The sequence below is a fragment of the Sylvia atricapilla genome, chromosome 7 (assembly GCF_009819655.1).
Source record: "Sylvia atricapilla isolate bSylAtr1 chromosome 7, bSylAtr1.pri, whole genome shotgun sequence".
NCBI lineage: Eukaryota > Metazoa > Chordata > Aves > Passeriformes > Sylviidae > Sylvia > Sylvia atricapilla.
The window spans coordinates 27,414,613-27,433,546 of NC_089146.1; the positions used below are offsets into that span (position 1 = coordinate 27,414,613).

General features: G+C 38.3%; 1 protein-coding gene across 1 annotated transcript in view; it reads right to left on the reverse strand.

Annotated features, from left to right (window-relative positions):
• The window catches only part of HSPBAP1 (HSPB1 associated protein 1), a 39,389-nt gene that overhangs the window by 18,780 nt on the left and 1,675 nt on the right, over positions 1 to 18,934 (reverse strand). The window contains 2 exon segments of the mRNA XM_066323087.1: positions 2,276 to 2,460; positions 8,063 to 8,248. Of these exon segments, the coding sequence (XP_066179184.1) occupies positions 2,276 to 2,460; positions 8,063 to 8,248 (371 nt within the window).

Sequence of the window (18,934 nt, forward strand, 5' to 3'; positions counted from 1 at the left end):
CTTTAATCTCACACCTAAATAGTTTTTATATTTTGTTACAATTTAAGTGAAAAGAAAGCACACATAATCAATATTAGATATAAAAGAACTTTTTGAAAATGCTGCTGCTGTAGTAAATAGTTGAAGCGATTATGGGTAAAATAGTTTTTAACCAATGAACTGAAAAGGGACTGGTAGTATTACTGAAATCTTGTCACACTGGGTTCCTTTTCTACAATAAAAAGCCACAGTAAGAAGAAATGCACTAAAAGGTGTTCCAACCATAACAGATGGCACATTACTTGTGATATATATTTATTTCATTTGCTGCTTATAATGAAGTTAATCTGTACCCGTATGTCACTTTAAAAGGTCTCATTTCTATTTAAACTTCATGCATGTATCTTGCTCCTGATTTATATCTCAAATTCTGTAATGAAATATCAACTGAACAAAAAACGTAAGATGCTAGATATTGCTCATAGATTAGAATAATGGAATCATTACCTTAGCCCACACAACTGTAAATGATAAACAGTGCAATCTAAATTTCAAACAACTTCTAAATGGCCCTATTAATCACTATAAATAACAGTGCAGTTGGCCTTCTTTTCCCCTTCAAATAACCTTACGTAAATCTAAATAAAATCTTGAAAGAAAAAAAGGAGTTCTCATCAAATTCACACAAGAATGGAAGAGAATTTCTATAAAGAACTCTTTTGGCTGGTATAAATTGTGTAGCAGTGTTTCAAAAGCCATGCGAGTGTGGAACTGATGGCTGCATTTCTCTCTCATGCCTGTGAAAATGGCAGATGACACACACCATATTTGCTTGCATAACACCACCAATTTTTTCCTTCCCAGATTCTGCTTTTCAAAAAAATCCATGGCATAACCACTATGTGTGTCTATTCTAAAACTTCAGTACAATCTGTTGTGTGTTAGGTCAGGTGATCAGGCTGTGGCATGACACCTGCACAGAAATGCAACACCTGGAGCCTCAACTTTTTTCTTGAATGGGAGCAAGGGAAAGAAAGAAGTAGAAAAGTGGTTGTTTCCTTCAAGTGTGAAGGAAGCAGAAGGATATTCAGGGCTTCTGAGCTGCTATTGGCTTGTGCTGGAAGACACATGGAAATGCTGTCTGTGGAGGCAGAAAAAGAGAAGACCAAGACAGGACCACAGATAAGAGAGCGTTATGCAAAGATCTGGGGCAGCCTCAAACACTCCTGGAGCTCCCAATTTAGTTGAGACAACACGAACCAGCCCAAGGTTATGTGATCCTGGTTATGTTTCAGTGTGCTCAGGCAGAAAAGGGGAAAGAAAGGTAAGATGCTCTCTGTGTCAAATCCTTACCTTCCAACTCAATGGAAAGTCTGAAAAGTCTGAAAGTCTGAAAAAAGGCTGATCACTGAAAAATACCAATTTTACTGTCACAAAAGAATATAAGGAGCATGGGAAATGCTTTCTCAGGAAATAATTAATTTGAAGGGTCTTATCAGTTCATTCTCATTGTCATCCCAGTGATACAGTGATTTTACAGGGAATTATGATTCCATTTTCACCTTTCAAAGTATAGAAATGAATAAGGCTTTACTTATTCTTTCTTTAAATCTTTTGAAGAAGTACACCTTTTGTATAGCTATCCTTAATTTTGCCCTCTTACAATTTTCAAGGAGAAGTAGCAGGAATGTAGATGAAGCAAGACATTGAAATAGGAAATAGGCACAGAGAAAATAAAAGGAAATACCTTGGGTAGTTGTCCTACTATGTATAGTAATTACCATAGATTACCTACTTCCATGGGCAGGTTACTTCCTGTATTTTACTGCCTCCACAGAATCTCCTCCTCACAAACAGTTAATCCAATTGTATTAGGGGAAGGAGCTGAGCTACTTAAGCAAATGACCCCCAAGGCAAAACATGGAGCAAAGCCATGTTACAGCCTTGTTACTACAAGGAAAAACATGCCATCAATCCTCCCTCCTGAGTGGAGCTGTTAATTTGTGCACCATTTGGGTGCAAGGTTGATCTGGCCTAAATGGGAAAGAGAGTGATGCCAACCCAGTAGTTCTTTTTTTTATCACTAGGGGTGGTGTTTCTACATTTATAAGGAGACCCAAAATTTTGATGGCTGCCACATGGCAGACTTCAGTTAGCCTGAGAGCCAATAGCTTTTATTTCAAAATTTTAAAATAAACAGCCAAAGGGGCAGAGACGGATAGCAGTAGAGGTTTCAGAAGCTACATTAGATAATTTGCAATGGTTCAACTAGGAAGAGATAATATTAATGTTTTACCTGGAAAATTTCTGGCTTGTCTTCAAATATCCTGGCAATATACTTGTAGTCAGCATACGCCCAGTATTTGGAGTAATCATAACAACTGAATGGTCCAGAGAGACAAGAAGGCTGCCCACAGCTCCAAGCCAAAAACTCCTCTAGTGTCGCTTCCACGTAGCTACAACTGGTTTCAAACTGGGGAACTAGAGCAAGAAAAGAAAAATCAAATATTACATGAGCATAGAACCAGTAAAAATAACATATAGTTTCTCTCAGCTCTGGTTAAAGGCAACATGAGATACGAATCTGACTAGGTAGCTTGACTCTGGTCAATAAAATGCTTCTCATGACCTAACTCATAAAGTAAAGTCTGAGACTATTGCTTTTTCATTAGGGTTTAATTGAATGGCTATTACCTTGAACTTGCTGTGAGACAAAAGCAGACCAATAGTTAGTGTTGTTCTTCAGCATAGTAAGTCAATAACACACCCAAGTTCTCTAAACAACTTTGCTTCATCTCCCTTCCTAAGTGTGAGTTGCAAATGTGCACATCAAGTATTTCTGTATCCTTTATTTTGTCTCCATAGATTTATGCAGATGGACACGTTCATCTTACCCTTTCTCTAAAGCAATAACCAAACCAGTGTGGTCATGCATAGAAAGTGAGATATGGAACCACATGCATGCTGCCAATGATCCATCTAAAATGCTGTGTACCCTTATTTTTCATTTGGGACTGACAAAAACATATTGCAGTGTTCTTTGGCAGACACAAAAAGTGTTTACCAGCAGGGTTTTACTCCCAGCATGCTTTGGTCAGGCTGACTGATACAGCCTTTCAGCTCAAGGTCAGGTCACTTAGAAGGTCTGTAAGATAACCCACATCACAGTATACTTTAATTGCAGTTAATCAGAGATCTTAATTTCCTGCCACCAGTAATTGTGCCATCTTCAAAGAGACTTACCCAGTGTTAAAAAAAAATATTACTTTACTATAACTACTACTGGGGGAAAATTACTGCAGCCTGCATGAATGACAATGACGGAGCTGCCATTTAATCTTGTGTAACTTGCACAGAGCTGCACAGAAATGGGATCCTTTCACTGTTGTGTAGCAGCAGCTCTTTGCTCTTTACCACTTTCATTTTGTTACTGCAGCAATTCTCACAGAGTCTCATACAGCTTTTACAAACCTTTATCACTATTATTTTGCTATTTTCCATTGTAGTACCATAGGTAGTGGTTTCCTTACCACTACTATCAAATCATTAACTGAAAATGTCAGATAAGCCTCATTATTCAGCAGTCTGTAACCTGGGTCTGAGCAGTGGATGGGCTCCCTACCTAAGGACTGCATACAAGACATATAAATCACTTGCAATTCACAAAATCACAACCAAAACTCTCTGTATTGGATCCCATATCTCTGTTGCAGTCCCTCTCCTGATACCCAGTTTTAAATGCAATGTATATAATTTTACTAAAAGGTGATCTGACAGAAAAATTAAAGATACAAGCACCACTGAGGGTGCCTCAATATCTGTATTGCTTTCATGAGAAAAAAGACTGCTTAGGACCCTTCCCATTTTCCAAGATAACTCAGAAGCAAATGTTTTAAAGGCAAGAAATATGCTCTTTCTACCTCTCAGCATATTTCACTCTGGGTTTCATTTAAAAGAAATCCAACTATGAAAGGCAAGACTATCTTGTAGAATACAGTCTCCTCAGGGCAGGGTTCTTGGTTTGATTTATACCTTATTCAGTACCAAGGTGTGGGTGCTTATGGAAAAATAAATAGCAATAAAAAACATATTTGGGCAATATAGACAGTTTGCTTAAATGAGTTTGTAGGCTACAACAAGGGTTGTAGCCTACAAAATGTTAGCAGTGAGCAATTGAAAGCAAGAACGTTATTAACCAGTTTGCTAATACTTAATGACTTAAAGCTGAGGGTGTTTTGTAATTGACAAATTGCAGATTAAGCCATGCAAGTCTAAAGTAGGCTGCCAGTTCTATCTGATGACATGGTACCTGAAGGTGTAACAGTCCTCCTCCTTCCCCTAATACCACAGATTGAAATTGGAGGGAAGGAAAGAGGGGAAAAGTGGGTTTTGGAGAAGCAGCTCTCCTCCTTAGTTGAGGTCTGGTTCTGACAGTTGCCAAAATCTGTTTTTCTCAGAATGTTTGCAATGTATACTAAGGAAAATGTAGGAAAAAATGTGTAATAGCCTTGGAAAACCCCTAAAGCTCCATTAAGAATGCAAGTGAAATGTCTTCTCCATTTCTTTAAAGAAAACCAAACCCCTAATCACAGCTGCTGGGGAATTAAGCAAGTAATCCAAGCTAGTACAGTACAGTATAGTATAGTATAGTATAGTATAGTATAGTATAGTATAGTATTTCATACTATAACAAAGCACAACATACAGCATACTCACAAAAAAAAAAAAAAACTGGCCATGCACATCCAACTCCAATAACCACTTCACATCTCAGCTTTATGCAACATTTGTGTACCTACTGTATAGTATTTGTACTGTATTTTCAGTCTCCTATTCAGCTACTGATTCAACAGCCACCTTTGCAGTCTCCCTCTATATCAAACCTCAGAGACCTGAATTCTTTTGCCATCCTTAGTGGTAAAACCTCTTGGCAAGATGGTCAAGTTACAGCCCTTTCCTACCCAACTGCACATCTGACAGCATCAGCTCTATCCAGCAGCAGTAAGAGAAACATCCTCCAGAGATCTTGTGACTCAGAAACTGATCAGCATGACAGCTTCTTGCTCTCTCCAGCTTCTTCACAGTAAACTCATTGTTTCATTTTACTATGCAACCACCAAAAATGGTCAAAACAAGAAATGGCTGCATACAGAAGTCAGTTCTGTGTAAGCTTTTTCTTCCTTCTTTGTGCTGGTGTGCTCCAAGTAGCCATCTGACAAAACAGCTATAATGCCGCTTTTGCTCTGCTAGAAGAAAGATTTTGTAGCTTTGGACTATCCTTTATCCCCCCAAATCCCCTTTATTTATTATCAGAAAAATAAATCTTTTAGTGTGGCTGGAACCAGATGGGTAGGGATTTCCTGATTAATAGCACCTTCACTGTTCTTGTAACGAACTTTAGTACTGTCTTTGAAGGTATCTTTTGTCAATGGTTAGTCCTCTGATTGTATTTTTCCCCTCTTATGGACGCAAACTCTTTAACTTGTGTAATCAGACAGAATACTATCAGACAGAATACTATCAAACACACACATAGGTTTAAATAATACACAGGAATAATACTGCTAGCTCTCACATTTTTCCATGTTTCAAATGTGCCATCCACATCGATATGCCTCAGGAAGTTACAAACTAGTAAGAAAAGCAAATACAAAATTCATGCAACTCCCACCAAGTTGCAGTTCTCACTTTTGTACATTAAGGAATCTTCAGCTTGGGAAACCCATCCAGGCTGCAGATGTGGCAGTAAAGAAAGATGAGGAGTTGCTGTAGTAAGAGGTCTCCATTAATTTTGAGTGTTCCAGATGAACCTCACAGCTTAAATAATCTCAGAAACTCTGAAGATGCCATTTCAGAGTGTCATCAAAATGTGCCTTAAGCAGGAGAGTGGATTTTTTCTTGTAAATTTCCAACTCCATAGCAGGAGTAGTCCCACCTAGTCTTAAGGCAATAAACCCCTTGTGAACATGGAAGGAATATTCAGAGAGAGAGATCAATGCAATTTTAGCTCTATTCTAACATAAAAATTCTGTTCTCACTCTAACCACATGACTGGCTCCGTTTCAACTAGGAAAGTTAGCAGGAACAATAAGAAAGAGAGGCCCTCATTAAAAGTAGTTTTAAGCATCCAAGAGTGAGATCAACCACCTTCCAAATGATAGTGGCACACGGAATGTATTACATTATTTCAGACTCTGAAATGGCTTGGATAATGGCTTCACTAATATATTCTTACATTGAAATTTTTTTATGGCATCACAGGTCTCATTCAGTTACAATATAACCCCTGAAGGCCCTACCCATCTCCTTGAAGACAATTCTAACCAACATTACCACATAATGGAGGTTCCTGGAGACAAACTGATTGCTGCACAGGGATAAATGCCTTTAGGAAAAAGCAAAATGCAGATTGGTGCTTCAAGACATAAATTGCAATTTAAACCCACTCTGTATCTCTAGTGACTACAAGTTATTGTTAAGTGATGACTCTTAGCTACTCAGTTGGTAGCATCAATCTGTGACTTACCTACATAACACTCCATCAGACCCATCAGAAACTCTACCAGTTGGTACATCCATCTAGCTCTCAAAAAGTGCCTACTAATTAATGGAGAGTAGGACCAAAACTACTCTTTTACCTGGTAGGCCTTGTGTGTTACATCTCAGATATATTAACAAGGTATCAAGGAATATATATATATATGCTACACCTTCTCTATTGGCAATGGGATGCATTTCACACTTAGTGCAAGAATTACGCAGTATCTCACTGAACTACAGAGATATTTCTATGAAGATGTGTACCAAGGTTTTAATTCTACACCTCAGTTTTCTCATATGTAGAAAGTGTATAGGTAATATCTGTTCCCCCCAGGAGTGCCATAGAAATCATTAACCCATGCTGGTAAAATGCTTTGAATTCCTAACAGTCCAAGCATTTTCCCTCTAACACTTCTTTTTCATCACTTCTCTTGCAAAAATTGAACATAAAATAACATGGTCATGATGCTGTGAAGAAAGCAAATTTCACAGTGTTAAGTAAAATAGTATGATGTAATCCTACCACTTTCACTGGAACTAGCAGACCCTCAACTGGAGTTTTTGTGCAGACTCTAAACTCCAAGAAACAGGAAGTCCAACTGAAAAAGGTTAGAACACTACAGACAGAATAGTTGGGTGGGGTCTAAAAGACCTTGACATATTAAATATTTTTAAAGTGGATTTATCTGGCCTAAGGGTTAAAAAAATCCTAAAGGTAGTCAAGATACTTTATAGGCAAAAGGGAGAAAGTGCATGGCAAAATGTATTTTGGTATGTGGTTGGGAGGGCAAAGGAGCTAAAGGGCAGGCATAAAGCAGTGCATAACCTTTACGTAGATAACAGATTGCCACCTTGGAACATGTTTCTTCTATCTTCCCTCCATGGTATGAAACTCATTCTGTCCATGGACATACTACTGCATAGCTACAGACAGAGAGGAAGTTGTAGTATTTAAAATAAAGTCGGAAAATTGTCTTTCTCCCATGGCATGTTCTAAGATGGATGAGGGAATGTGGAGGGTGAGCAGTGAAATTATTGCACTGGTGTCAAATGATTTTCTTAATGCTTTATACTTCCATCATGTATTCCATCACAGGACCTTAAAGTACCGAAAATCACTTAAGTATTAAAAGCCTCCGGAGGAAGGTGAGAATTACCACCATCATAGATAAAAACCCCAAGTCAGGGTAATTATTTAGCTAATTTCTTAACAAAGTCAGGCTTATGGATATGGAAGCTCAGCTCATGTGAACAATCTACTTATGTGTAAGACCAGGACCAAACACACGCACTATAAAGAAAGGAAAGAAAACTAAGAGGTTTGGTTCTTAAATGCTGTTGTTACCCACCAGACCTCCTAGTAGGGATAAACAAATGAGAAAGAGAAGGGTGAGTCTATTGTTGGCCAAATCCCATTCCTAAAAACAAGGCCTGCAATGAAAAGCAATACATTAGAGAAAGAACAGTTACATTACAGAGGCAGATAATTGCAGGACCTAAAAAAGAGACTGGTGACATTAACGCCAGTCCATCTCCTTCTCACCTAAATCCACTGTCTTCAGGCCCAGCCTAAACTGGATTGTCTTTCCCTCCAACACATCAGAAAGATATTTCACATTCCAGTGCAGGGCTGGCCAGTCACCAACCATGTTACAGAAGACTGCAGGTTGCTGTAGAGACATCACAATTTCCTTGGTTTTCTCAGGAGTAAAAGGCTTGACACCTTCACCTATGTAAAGAAAAAAAAAAAAAACCCAGATGGAGAGAGATGATTTACCATACAGGAAGTGTTACCTACCATCTTCCATGGGACAGAAAACATTAGGAACTAAGACCTCCTTTGTTTATGATTGTTTTATTACATTTGTAGAGTTTTTAAAAATCAAAGTTGTACTGCAAACACTGGAAGAACTAAATTAAAGTTTAAAGCAGTGTAATAGCACATAAATAGTAAAGCAAAAATTAAAAATAGGCACATGCTTAGAATTTTCACTTGTATCTTAGGCAATAAAGCACTGTAGCCAAACTGCTTAGAAATAGGCTAACAAAAAAATAAACTTGCAAATAACATCCAGTTTAGAGAACATAAATTTCATGAGTAACAGTTTTTCCACATGGGATTCTTTCCAAAATTGTAGTGTATTGTCAGAGATAGCAAACCAGCTCCCCATGCGTTCACTTTAAACAAAGGAACAGTGGCATAACCAACCAGCAGGTATTTTTGAAGTGTTTTAAATTTCATCAACAGAATTTTAGAAAAAGGAAATTATGTCGATCCAAGAACTAAACTAACCCAAGATTCCATTTATTCCTTTGCTGTTTAGAGATTTGTATGCCCCACTGAAACTGCCAAGCTGAAATGCTGGCAATCTTGAATTAACTCAGCACTTTCAGAACAACTTTTCTTTAAGGACATATTCAGAAGGAAAATTTGGGGTGTTAGTAAAAGGAATAACATCTCCATAGAGCTGAAGATGTGGACTACAGCTTCAGATCATAAAAAAATCCATTCATTATTTTAACCTCTACTGAGTTAACTCATCCAGAATTTGTATCTGCATAATGGCTAAGATTTAACATAATGAATTGATACACATGGTTCCCTGCGACTTCCAGCAGTTTATTCAAAACAAACCAATTCAATCACTTATTTAGTGATCAAATGATGGTCTGGCATGCACGATGAGTTAAATAAATACAGGCCAAGAAAATTTCCTTCACTGCTGGGTGCTAATTTTGCCTGTTGCTGCTCCCCATGTGTGGGAGATAGTAGAGAAGCACCCAGTTGCACAAGGGGCAACCCTGTGGAGGCAGCAGAGGAAAACACAGAAGATGAGTCACTGGGAACAATGTCACTGAGAAAAGTTCTTCAGGATTAATTCAGATGCAACAAAAATCCAAAAGAAATCTATGAATGCTGAAGTGGGAATGGCAGGAATAAGAGGTGTCCTGTGCATGGTGTGCACTGCATCTTTTTGGTAACTTTTGTGAGTCCCTCTTGTTTCAACAGGGTTTATACTTGCACATAGCTGTGCTTTTTGGTTTTCTAAATTAAGCTGCTGTCTTCACACAAACTCAGTAGGGAGTATTGGTTTTCCTAGAGTCAATGGGTCTCTTATTCCACAGACTTCCAGGAAAACCAAATAATTCACTTTTCAGTCAGGAAAACTCCATTGTGAAGCTTTAAAACTAAAGACCTTTGGTATTTTATCTCCATGGAACATAAAGTTTTTAAATGGCTTCTCTCTCCTAAAGCAGATGACAGGAGGGAGCTTGGATTTTGGTTTGTTTTCCACATTTCCCCTCATATGCAGAGCAACACTTGCCAGGATGGTGTTGCTGTGACAGAGATGTCTCTGACACTTGGCCTTCAGTCTCACACTCCAGCAACTTACACAACCAGGACATAAGGAGGCCTCACGGGGACCGTATGTCTCACCATATGGTCTTCCCTACCCCGGGAGGAGGCTCTGGGGCTTTCCAAGGAGTAGGTTAGCATACCTAGAGGGAGGGGTCCAGAGGAGGCAGAAAGCCCATCTGCAGACACAGGGGCATGTGCTGCTGCAGCCACCAGGAGCCGGCTGGAGGCACGGGAAGAGGTTAAAGCTCAGCACGTTCTTTCACCCGGATTCTGTTCAAGAGCTAATGCATGACTTGGTCCAGATCTGAACACTCTCAGGGGGTTTATAAAACTTCTGTCTTTCCCCAGAGCAACTATAACATCGCAGAGAAGTGGCTTTCACCATGTGGGAGCTGGCAGGCCTTACTTACCTTTCAGATTTTCCAGCTCATAAAAATGAAATTACTTCTGCTTAGGCCAGGTTTATCACTGCATGGCTGTCTTTTTGACTACTCAGGGTTTTTTCTTGCTTTAAGGGCACTACATTTAAGTATTTTAGAGGATGTAAACCCAAATAAATGCAAGAAACAGGTGACACTTTTTTGGAGGATTTTGTAAAGCTGACTTTTATTGCAAAAGCTTCAGGTTTATCCCGTAACTTCAGTCCACAGTTGGGATGTGCTACAAAAGCAGAAATTTTACTGGAACAGACAGGAAGGCTCTTTGAAGCCAACTGTTGATTCTGTGTGGCTTTCTAACGTGATTTCCACATGCACATCATGCTTTTGCAAGGTGTGGTTTTAACCACAGCACATACACAGTGGGAAGCTGAGAGCTGAAGCTACTGGGAGAGTAGGCCACTGTCAAACAAAAAAACACAATTAGGCTAAACAGCCTGTCCTCTACTGAATGATTGTCATGTCACCATGTTCAGCTATAAACATATTTCCCTATAAAATTAAGAAAAAATGAAAGAGGACAGTCTGTCTTACTAAGATGCTAATAATTCCTATCTTCAAACAGTATTTAAATATTTGTTAAATAAGTACATATCTTCTCATGATATAAATAATCATATACAATATATATCATGCACAACGACATCTGAAACGTTTTAGAAAATTTAAAGACTTAAATAAATATACACTAGGGATTTTTGCAAAGACAAATGTAGATTCTTGCTAGATCTGTGTGAAGAATCTGTGTCTTGATTCGCCTTTATGCACTCCTTGGTGAGAACAGAGTCAGCTAAACATAATTCTTTCCCTATAACACTTGTCATGCATATCTAAGTGCTTGCTAGAGAAAAGACACATGATAAATGGTAAATATCATATACTACAGCAAATAGATATCATGATAATTTGGAGATCTCTCCTCAAGACCAACAGATTTCTGATAGAACCATATGCTGGAGTGGGAAAAAGTAATTAAAAGATATATCTGAAGATAGAAGGCCTGAAGAGAGATTAGCAGGATTAGAGTTTAAAACAATATTTTCCTCAGTTATTGTTATCATAGCTTCACAAAGACCTTATAAATCTGGCTGTTGCTTCTTGGTATTTTATAGCCTGAGATTGATGGTAATTGAATCCAAGGCAAAAGCTGAGGTTGTGTAGCATATATAAGCACATACAGTTTGGATACCAATGTGCCCAAGTAAAAGGTGAATAAATAAAATAAGTAAATTTATTTTAAAATATAAAATAAAAGAAGAAAAATATCCAGTGCACGTCTTAGGCCTTAAATATCAAATTCCTAGGGGAGATTGGGTAGCAGGAGAGAACAGAAATGCATATTCCCTTGAAAAAGAAAAGCTCTGTGGGAGTCTTCATTTTCTCAGTTGTACTCTGATCCACAAGAGAAAAAGAATACTTCAGCTTAGTTCTTTCTCTCAGGCTCAACAAATGGTGTGACTTCACAGTACAAAAGGAAGCAGGAATAATTTGTCTCATGTTTTGACTTTACCTAAGGCATGTACAGAATCCTACCAGGAACTGAAAAAATGAACCAAGTTTTAGCTCAAGTTTTGTAACTGTGGCAGCCTAAATAATTGGCAAAAAACATAGGTGTTCTTTAGAAAGATAACACCCTTGCAAAATAGAGATCTCCCAATTAAAAAAAGAAAGCTCTCCAGTTGTCTTTACACAAAGTACTGTCAAACATTAAGCCTCATCCAGACTTAGCACTGAGAGCAGGTAAAAGAAAAGTAATGAATTGGCCAAGTACTCTCCAGTAGACTTCATGCTTCTGAAAGAGAAAATAATTTCATGTTTCTGATTAACAATTTTTCTGAATAACTGAGTGGGGTTTGGGAATTGAGAGTTTAACACAGCAGGCGATCTTGCTAAAAGTGGACTTGATCAAAGTTGTTCAGAAGTTAAATGTACTGTCATTAAAAAGCTAAATGTACTGTCATTCATTTAAAATAATTTAGCAAATTATAAGAGTTCATTAGTGCATGGCAGTTGGCTTCTGCCAAAACACCCTGCTGCTTAAATATGAGACTTAATTGAGAGGCATTAAAATTATTTTCTAAAATAGGGAATACAAGGAAATCCTGGTAATGTATTTGGTATATGCATCATCAAACTGTTTCTATTACAAACATGTAATGCTCCCTTTTCCTTACTTCTTTTATTAAAAAAAAAAAAAAAAAAAAAAAAAAAGCGCCCCATTTTGAATACAGTAATATGAGCAGCCAGGTGAGACAAAAATCACCTGACCTCCAGAATCTTAACTATTCAACAGCCAGGACTGGGAAAAGAGAAGGTATGGGGGAGGATGAGCAAACTCCCCAAACCAAATATATGTGACTTGGTTTGGAGGTCAGACTTAATAGTTTCACAGTACATTAACTCTGTAAATTAAAAAAAGAAAAGACAAAACAAAAACTTTAAATAATCTGCATGTGATTACAATGCTATGCACTATAATCAGCCTCCTCTGGGCAAACAGAATGCCTCTAAATGCACCAACATCTAGGTGTGACTTCCTAGCCAGATTATTCCTAGGTATGACTTCCTCGTTGCTATTAGTTTTGACTCTGGGAATGTTAATAGTGTAAATGCACATAGCCAGCAGGCAGCTATCCTAGATTTGCAGATGTTTTGGTTACTGAAGGAGAGGTGGTAGTTGCATGGAGACTCTCAGGACAGACCAGTCTGCACTGGTATGACTGGCACCTGCAGCTCACTCTGGCAGCCTGCAGCCAACACACCCTTCCTTTCTCTACCACAGAAGGAGGGCATGAAATGAAAGAAAGAGGCTAAAAGAGGAATTTGCACTCACTTTCCAGTGCTCCTGTGGCAGGGCTGAGCATCTTATAGGTTTTTTTTTAAGGAAGTCGAAGTGAGTTCAGCTATGGAGTAAGACAGAAGTGGGGGCCATGCCCAAACCTCATCTTGTCCTTCCAATAAAACAATGGGAATTGCTGCCAGACTCCTAAAGGGGAGTATGGGCTGAGCCCAGAACACAGCTCTGGGAAGGACTTCCCACTGCTGCTCTAAATGACAGTGCATCATCTCAAGCATACATTTAGGAAATTCATCGCCTATATCCCCTAAGGCTCCTCCTCAAAAGCTCTTCCTGACCCTGTGGCCAGCTTCTGCCTGATGTCTCTCCTCCATCCTGCAGTGCAGGTTTAGAATGCAGACATGCCAGTTTTCAGCTGATGAACTGAATGCGAAATGACCTCAGCTCCTCTGGTCTCCTCCAGCAGAAGAAATGCTTGAAGGAAAAGACTATGGTCTTTGACCAAAACCTTCCACCAGGATATAAAAAGATAGACTATTCTTCCTTAAGCTAGGCTGCCAAATTTCACCTTTCTGTTAGTCTATAACAGTCTATTCCTGTTAATAAATTACACACAGCTGCTACTGAGGAAAGGCAGTAGCCAAACCATGTCTTCCCAGTAGCCCACTGGTACTGACAGACATTTCCGACGTTTCTTAATGAACAAAAAATTTAATACAAAATTCAATAATAATAAAACATTATAACTGAAGGTAAGGGAACTGGCATGTCAGGAAGTTAAGGTGTGTATTTCTAAGAAAAAAAAATATTCATATTATAAGCAAAGTTTATTTGTATTTCCTTTTCTATCCCTTGTCAGCAGTAAGCATGAAAGCACTACTCTTAAATAGATGAATACACCATATAAAATTCCGTCAGAAACTGTAACCAATTGTGACTTTATTGTTGTTGAGTCCTGAAAACTTGACTGACAAGAACTTCAAAATGGCAACAAATGAAACTAAGTTTTCTCATTCACACCATTTTCCCATAAAATATTGTAGTAAATAGTCAATAGTATTCTCAAAATGCATGTTGTTTTTCAACAAGTCATTGTAATAAATAGTAATTAATACAATGGAGTCTTTTGAATTTGATCCAAGAAGTGGTTATGATGGTAGTATACATGACCTTGTTCACTATTATATTGCACAGGACACAAATTGTGATTCATGACTGAGTCAATTAGAGGTATAATTAATTGTCAGAATGAAATTATAATTTAAAGGTTTAAAAGATGTTTTCGAATTACATAAATTATCGAATTGAAAGAGACCTACCATGTGAACCTCAAGTACAGTTTCTGAAATGCACAGTAAGGGTATTAGATTCAGAGACTGCCATTATTATAGGAATACTAAAGAAAAAGTATGGCTATTATTCCATTATTTACATAATTCCACTTCTTTCAGCATGGGTGAAACAACCAGAAGTGCCTTTAATCTTTGCTTCAAATTGCTATTTCTGTTTATAAAGGTTCTCAGGCTGCAACATGAATTTTGTTGGTGAAAAACTCTTAACAGTGTAAGTTTTGAATCCTGGGGTTCGTATAGACTGTAAAAATATTGCTTTGACATAATGTCAAGAATACACTTGACCAAAACAGACTACAAAAATGTGAACTACCAAGGCTTTCTAATTTAATTTTCAACTTTAACATCTAGTTTGTGATAGTTCTGTTTTTTTAATATAAGTATTAAACATAAAGTAAACTCTTCTTTAGTTGAAAAAGCACAGCCTTTTTACATAAACGCTCATATTTCATAACTTTGTAATACAACAAACTACTGCTAGTGATGTCAATGTATTTTTCGCATTTTCCCTCCAGAGATTTCCTTTCTCTTTTCTTTTTCAAATTACAGCTGCCTCAGAAGTTACTTTAACTGTAAACACCAAGACTAAATATCAGAGAAGGTAAGGACTGCAGGCCCAAGTCTCTACTCAGACCACCATGAACTCCTGTTATAATCAGCTGCATCTGCATTTCTGGAGACTGAAGGTGACCTTTAATTATACAACAAACCATGACAGCACTGCTGCTTTGAATTTTGGAAGTTTCTTCCAACATGCGAAGTCGACCAAAATTCAGTATTTTTCAACCTATCAGTAAATATGGAAAACTCCTTTCAGTAGAAGAGTTTCAATATTTTCATATTCCTTTTAAACATTAACATCACTCTTCTCACCACTCTCTGATATAATACTAGTATTAGAAGGAATGATGTCTTTTTTGTCCAGTCTTCAAAAGCACAGAGTATATAGAATTTTGAGATAACTCCCTGAACATTAGCAAAATAATAAAACTGCAAAAGGTTTAAGTTGCACTTTTATACCAAGACATCCAAACTACCATACTGTTGCTCTTTTTAAAAATACTCTTACAGAACCAAAAAATCTCGTGCTACTATACCTACCCCCAAGAATTTCACTGTGTTTGTGATCACAAAGCATAGTATAGTTTAAACTTTATTCATATATGTCCCTGTTGAAAAAAGCACAGACAAAGAAATAATAGATTCAGCCTCTTCTTTCTATATGGAATTACACAAGGCCTCATTTTCAAAGAGGCAAACAACGTTTTGTGAGCTTTATGTCCTCAATATGGATTTGATCCCAAACACCTACCCAGACAATCACGTCTTCAGACGACTCATTTGCAGAGCTCAGAGCATACCTATTGTATGACAGCAAAACCTGACTAGACCAACAGAAACAAACTCCCTAATGTCTACATTGTTAATTATAGCAGAGAGGTAATTAAGTTACCCCTTGCTGCTTCGATGTAAGACAACAGGAGAACAATGGCACAGTCTGATAAGAAATGAGAAACACATGCAGCAGAGACACAATGGACAGACCAGTACCAGAGCACCATGACTATTTCTCCTTGCTGGCACCAAAGACAATGAGAGCTGCACTGAGGCAGTCCTAGCGCAAAGAGACAGTGGAGATTTTCACCCTGTATTGCCCAATTCAAGCCTAACATACCCCACCATCCCTGTGACTCAGTTCATTTGCATAATTCTCAGGTTTTCAGGAAGAGAGGAAACCATCAGTCTTTGAAACTGAATTTCCTTAACATAACTTTGGGGTGTAAAATCCTCCATGGATGTCGTTTGCGGTTACTTGCGTATGGTAACCCTGAATAAAATGAGACAACATAGGGGCAGTAGTCTGCTGAAGCTGGAATTCCAACATAAACTCCCTAAAATGTCTAAGACATGGAGCCTGAAGGCTAAGTGAGGTAGGGAAGTAGCCAACAAAATTACCTTGACGAAAGACATGATGTAGCTTCCACCTCCCCCTCAAAGAAGACACAATCATCACTTACATGTTCAACATTAAGTAGGTGATGAATGGCAGAACAAGCAGAAACCGAGCATATAATGATTTAAATGTGCTCAAAGCCCAAGTCAGACGTGACTTCTGCATATTCCTTTTGAGAGGTGCAGTAAAGAACCTACAGTGTGGTGTATAGGGAATCTAGTGACATCTCTTTCATTAGCCAGCCACAAAGGTAGACCCCACAAGAGAAAGGAGCTATGCCACCTCTCCCTAGAGAATCTTACATGGGCTCTGGCTCACCACAAACCTGGAATCATCTACACTACCATGGTCACTTTGCAGTGGGAATATACACACCCTGCAGTCAAAAGGTATAAATCAATTTCCCACTGGAAAACACTGACGTTTAAGAATAAAATTTGAATTTAAGAATAAAATTGTTCAGCTTTCATAAGCTGAAGATGTGCCTGGTCTGTATTTTTGCTTCTTGTTGATCACTAGAAAAAAGGAAGTACTGTAAAACCTGAAGGACAAGGAAATCATTGTATGACGTTAGACCTGGAGTTTACATAGTTCTCAATAAAAAAAAAAGGCAAGAAAATATGCTCAAAGTTACTAAATACACAGACTGAAAGGTGCCCAAAACAAGCCCAAGAAAGAGCAGATTTCAACCAATCTGTTACTGAGCAACTAGAAGAAAAAGGATGTCAAAACCTGAGGAAGGAAGAACAGAATTTGCTCACACCCCACAGGCTCCCCTTCAGAGGTGTTTTTCAAGATGGGGCGTAAAGAACACACCCATTACAGCTCCTTGCTTACACCAGTGTTGTTTATGGCAGCTCTGAAACTGCACTGCCATAATTCCAGCTGAAGTCTGGAAATTGAGGGAAATCCCTGATAAAGAGAACTTTTTTTAAGATGCTGGAAGGAATTTTCAGAATCTGCTAAATACCACTTTTCAATCTTTGAATTAATTTCGGGTTCTGCTCATTTTGTGCCAAAATGATTCTAACCTTCACAGGGCATGCAATCACTTGCTGCTTGTCACATTGCAAGGTACAAGTTGACACAAGAAAGGACAAGATTGTATACACAACATTAGGAGCTGCTGGGAGAGAGGTGTGAGAACTAAGGGGACTCTTCAAGTTCTTTGAATCTCTCTGAAGAATGTCACATGGAGAGCAGATCTGTCCAAACCATGGTGACAGGAAAGGGCAAATGGCACTTCCTAATGTGCTGGGAACTGGGGGCTGTCCCATGGGGGATGCTCTCCTGGACTGCTGAGCACAACCATTACATGACAGATGTGCTTTAGCTGAACTAGATTCTCCCAATACCTCAAGGCTGTAACAAACCCGTCAAAGCCTCAGTTTATACTAATAAGCCAATCTTAAATCGGCCCACTGCAGGTGCCAACTTGTAACCAGATCCACCAGGCTGGCCCCAGGGATGGCAAGAGCATTTGGAAGCAAAACCAGCCTCAGCCATGTAATTTTTGTCTGTCGCCACTTGTGTATCAGAGCTCCAGGTGACCAACTCCTCCTAAGATGAATTCAAGAATGTTTTAGGTCAGACACAGGCAGACAGGCATGAATATGGTCACACAACCACCTCAGATGGACACACTATTTTGCTTAGGCAATTAGTACCTGCATGGGCATCTGCATCACAGTTTTGGATCTAGGTGTCATTCTGTCCATGCAAGACCTGCTATAGACATGAAAGTTATGGGCCAGGAGAGAAAATAACCTTTCCGCTTGCCTGGATGTATGTGCATTTCATCTGATAATATTCAAATCTCTTTAGCTACATTATAATGAGGTTAAAGCAAGAAAAATTTCCCCACCTCAAATATTACAAATGTCAGTAATGAGAACAGTAAAAATGTCACCACACGGAGAAAAGAGTGAAATTAGCATTTTCAGAGGAGTATTATACCCATGAGTGAAATAATGCAATCAGCTAGCTGCAAGATAAAGCTAATTTGGTTTCCAACAGTTTATCAACAATACACTGCTCCTTTACATTAACAAATTTAACCGATACCACATCCTGCAAACAAGAATAATTCACACAGAATATTACACTGTGTTAATTAAATAGCTGGAACAGAAAAGGTCAGGCCATGACTGAAAGATGCGCATATGGGTTGTGAAGCTATGAAAAGATGGAGCGATTTCAAACCAAGAAATTAAAATAAATTATTTAAATCATCGTTAAGTCAATAATAAATACACTTAGGTATTTCTGAGCCTATTTCGACAGCCCCTTTAGCTTGTTGTTTTCTTAGAAATTTCTTTCTTGTTGACCCATGAAACAGTCAAAATATCTTGAAACCCATCATAAGATGAAGTGTCTTGGATAAGTTATCAAAGAGTTATCCTGCTTATATTCAAGTTTTCATTTGACCGTGCAGATAATACAAGGCATGAGACAAGTTTTGCAGTTAAAAGGACACCACAAAGCCTCACTTGCCTTATTTTTGCATGGGTTTCC